General features: G+C 34.9%; 1 protein-coding gene across 1 annotated transcript; it reads right to left on the bottom strand.

Moving 5' to 3' along the window:
- Positions 1–3,075: 3,075 nt before the first annotated feature.
- Positions 3,076–4,190, bottom strand: LOC110871858 (zinc-finger homeodomain protein 11). The gene has a single exon (XM_022120610.2). It carries the CDS (start codon positions 4,094–4,096, stop codon positions 3,203–3,205), a length of 894 nt encoding a protein of 297 aa, XP_021976302.1. The 5' UTR covers positions 4,097–4,190; the 3' UTR covers positions 3,076–3,202.
- Between the last annotated feature and the right edge of the window lie 428 nt (positions 4,191–4,618).

The raw sequence follows: 4,618 nt of genomic DNA on the forward strand, positions 1-4,618 counted from the left end.
AAAAGTTTTACACTAGTTTTACACTTTGCCAACAAAGTTGAAGGGAAGCGGAGGCTACCCCTGCCTCTAAGCTATGTCCGCCACTGCTACTACTAAACAACCGAGTATTAGCAACATATCTTTCGTTGGAAGTCCGTCGACGAAAGTCATTACTAAAGACAATCTGTTGGTTAAGGATTTTCGGTAGGTAGTTTGGTTACCGATATATTTTTAATGAATCTTGTAGTAACGGGGTGTCTCTCCCCCTATATTAAAGGCTTCATCTTCGAAGAAAAGCTCCATGAGAACTAGGTTAAGTATTTACCCTTCATACTAAAGCATAAAAAAGTCGTTAAAATCTACAAAACATAGTTATAAATTGCATAATTAGATTACCAATTAATTAGGTTTTACTTAATGCAAGTGAGATCCCAATCTCTATTTTACAATGGTAGCAAATCTTTATCTTTATACATAAAAGAAAAGAAATGTGTTAGGTTTCCTTAACTTGTGGGTCTAATTATCTTTGTTTTCCAAGGTGAAAAGGAGAATTCCAAAACCATCATGTAGGGATCAAGCAAACAGGTTGGATAACTACTATGCATTAAAGGTGTAACCTTAGACAAACATGTGGACTCCAAGCCCAAGTTTGTCGTGTTTTAATTTCGAGAGCATCAATTCCAATATATTTATTAAACACCAGGAATATAAAATAGAAGGTTTGGCCGGAGGACAAAAACGAACAAACATTACCAATTATGGTTTGGAAAAGGTTGGGTTGTCATTAGGGTCGGATTAGAATACCATATTACCATTTATAGACAATAAGACATAAAGAAATAGGTAGGAATCTTATAAAATATCCAATCTCATATTACTGACGAACTACCAAGGAAGTCAGATGGTAATGCTCTCTCATCAAATAGACGCAATTTTAAAATAAGGCGTTTTAAAAAAACATTATCATTTGAAATCTGTCAGTAATTACCAACAGGATGAGTCATTCAGTAACATACTATAAGTGATACAGTCAGAAATCGATCAATAAAATTAGTGGATGATAAAAAACAAACGATTTGGGTCTCAAGCCAAGCTCGAGTCTTAAAGTTGTCTTATGGGCTAAGCTCGAGCTTTAAATATAGAGCTCGAAACGATATTTGAATGAGGATTAAAATATATCTTGCATGGTTGAGAGGTAGAGTATAGTATACACTACACACAATACCATAACCAATAACCCTTCAAAGCTCAACCACATACTAATATACACCAACAAGATCTAAATTGGTCGGTATTTCACATGGGCATTACCAATATAAGAAAGGCCCATGACCCACTAAATGATGGAAATGAAGATTAGATTTGGGTTGAGGGGTTGGCGTTGCTTCAACCCAAATTCAACAGTTGTGAATTCTTTCTGACTACCCAAAATACCCCTAAGAATCAAACTTTAAAGTTTAAAACCAGTGTGACTGACTAGACCAACCAAATAAAACAAACCACCATTCACCGACAAGGGCAAAGTTGGTATTACAATTGATCTCATGGACAAAATGTTATAAATGGCTAATGTGAGTAAATCTATATTTAAATATTTATAAGTTGTAGAATTCAGAGACATGATTGGATACGAAAAAAATGCAATGATTAATATGAGGACAATAGGAATAGATTAGGGTTGTGGGGTTTGCTTCAATCAAAATTCAAAAGTGTAAATGCCAACCACCGCAATTAATTTGTTAGCAAGGTAAGTGTGTGTTGCCCTGACATGCACATAACTTCACTGCAAAATAAAGACCAAAGTCACCATCAACTAATGTTTTTAGTAATTGCGTACCATCAACAAATAGAAAATAGAGATTGGTATGATCCACTTTGGTTTCATGAACATAGCTTTGACTTTGTCAACTATTCAAAACTTCATCTACTAAAACTAATGAAGATACTAAACTATGTTTAACAAGAGATTATATGAACCCAAAACGCGGTTATAACACTATAAAGGGTGTAATATTAAGTGCCGTTTAATATATAACAAGTTTTAGGTCGAGAGCTATAAAAGCCATCTTTATCTATTAGTTTTACTGTAATACACAAGACGGTTATTTAACTATCTTAATTATAACTTTCCTATCCCTTAGCGATATTACATAAGCTTATTTCCATGATTCTCTATTAGACGGTGGTTATGTATTAAAAGCGTGAAAACATTTTGAGCCAATGTAACTACACATGCATCGTGTCTCACCAACCTTTAGTGACAAATTATCGACAAGCCTTACTTTACTAAGAGATTTCTAGGGGTGAGCAGAAAACCTATTAACCGAATCGAAATCAAATTAACTGATAAAATCAAGCGAAAATACCAAAACATACAAAATAACCAATGGATAATTTTGTATTTTCTGAAAGCCGAATTTTACGGTTTGGTTTCTGTTTTGTATTTTTTGAATGCCGAGAAAACCAAATCGAATAATTGAAGAAATCAAAAGAAAACGTTTATTATTAATGTAAGGATTATAATTATATTTTTTCCTTTGGCATGCCTTTTCCTTTTTGAATGTCAATTAATTTATAATAAATTAATAAATGGTGTAGTCATAAGAATTAGGCTAAACACATCACTACTAGAAAACTGCCATTATTCCTACCAAAATTTCCTACACATTTCCTACAAACGAAAAAATTCCTACACTTTTCCCACGAAAGTCTTATGAACAAGAAAGGGTCTTAGTTTTGTGACAAAAAAAACGACAAAAAAGCCACAAATTGTCATGCGTAGGAAAAGTGTCGGAAATTCAGGCCCAAAATAATAATTAATTAATCATTCGCTAATAGATACATTCAGACCCAAAATATTCAATCTCAAATGGCAAAACCGAAAAAACTAAAATCAAACGGGTTTTTTCAAAAACACAAAACCTAATTGTTTGTGCTTTGGTACAGTTTGAGCCAAAAACCGACCCATGCATATAAATAGGATTGCCTACTTATTTCTCAATCGCCTATGTTTTCCAAGCGTAACCACATTGCAATACAGGGATATAAGGGGACAATATCACGATAACACTTTCTTGAAAATAATTAAATTCTTAGTATTCATTAAAATATTCTTTAACATTCTTGGTTAGGGTTGTTACACAAATAAAGGAATCAAAGAAGATAACCTTTCTCCTTTTAAATAAAAACACATCTCTCATAAGTCATAATACAAACACCATAATCAACATGAAGAAGATGACCCAATATTAGAAGCATGAATATCAACACCGCGGCCGCAACCACCGCCACCGTTTTCCCGATAACTATTATCATCATCACGTCCATCAACATTTTCATCCTCCTCATGACACTCTTCCATAATCACTCCATCACTATTATAAATATCGTCGTTGCTTCTGTTACCAGCACCCGCGGTGGTACCAATAGCACCACCGAGGGTGTCAGCAACAGAAGGAGAAAGAGTCTCTTTCTCTTTCTTCCCAAAAGTATTTTTATTATTATGCATCCAAACTTTAAAAACTCCTCTCTTGATACCAATCTCATTGCAAAAATCCGCCACCATTTTATCATCACATCGTTGCATCTTCCACCCGACTTTTTCGGCGAAAAAATACATTTTTTCTTTTTGAATTTGGGTGAACTTTGTCCGGAATCTTTTTCGGCCATGTAGGGTTTCAAGCTTAACCGCTGCCGGTGTTCCCGGGGTGGCCACCATCGGGGTGTGGTGATCGGTGGTGTTAAAGGGTAGAAGCAAGTGTGGTGTGTAAGTATACACGTCGTTAGTTGGTTCACGGCGGTGGAAGTTACGGTGGCAGCCGCAAGCGGCGCATTTTAGTGAGGTGGGTTCATGTGGGGTGCATGTTAGTGAGGGCATGAACTCACCGCAGCCGTCTAAGGCGTGGCTGCCGATGGTGGCGGCGTGGTTTTTGAGACATTCTTTGTATGCAACCACCGTAGGCGGTGGTTGAAGACGGTGGTGGTGATGGTGGTGGTTTTTTTGGATGGGAAAGGAGGAAAAATGTTGGATTTGGTGGGAGTGAAGTGGGGTATCGGTATCAGTATCAGGACTATCGGGGGCGGTTAGTGGGGTGGTGGTGGTGTGTTTTAGGTCCATATTTTTATGGGTGAAAGACAAAGGTTTTGGAGATTAAAGGATATGGAGTCGAGTTGGGTGTAGGTTGTATAGTGATTTATGTTTTGAAATGTTAAAGGTGTGTGTTCTTGTGGCTTTATATGGTTAAAATGAAAGCACTTTGGACAATAAAAGTTGTCTTGGACTCTAGGGGAACTATAGCTTTTTCCTCTCATTATCATTATTATTTTTTTTTTTTTTTGTGATTTTAATAATTTATGAGTGGTTTTTTTATATTTATTTTTGACTTTTGCCATTGTTTTAGTTTATATTCGATTATAATAAGATTTATACGTAAAAACATTTGTTTTCTCTTTAAAGTAACTTATTTTATTGGTAAATTAATTTCAAATATTAAAAAGTTTAAAGGCTAAAAACGTTCAAAAACAGTGTAACATCATCACCATCTTTTACAAAAATTATTAGTAACCTTAGTTTTTATTTATTCATTTTGTAGTAATTAATATAACTAATAAAAGAGTAAATTATAAAAATCGTCCTTTA

The sequence above is a fragment of the Helianthus annuus genome, chromosome 8 (assembly GCF_002127325.2).
Source record: "Helianthus annuus cultivar XRQ/B chromosome 8, HanXRQr2.0-SUNRISE, whole genome shotgun sequence".
In the NCBI taxonomy this organism is placed as follows: Eukaryota; Viridiplantae; Streptophyta; class Magnoliopsida; order Asterales; family Asteraceae; genus Helianthus; species Helianthus annuus.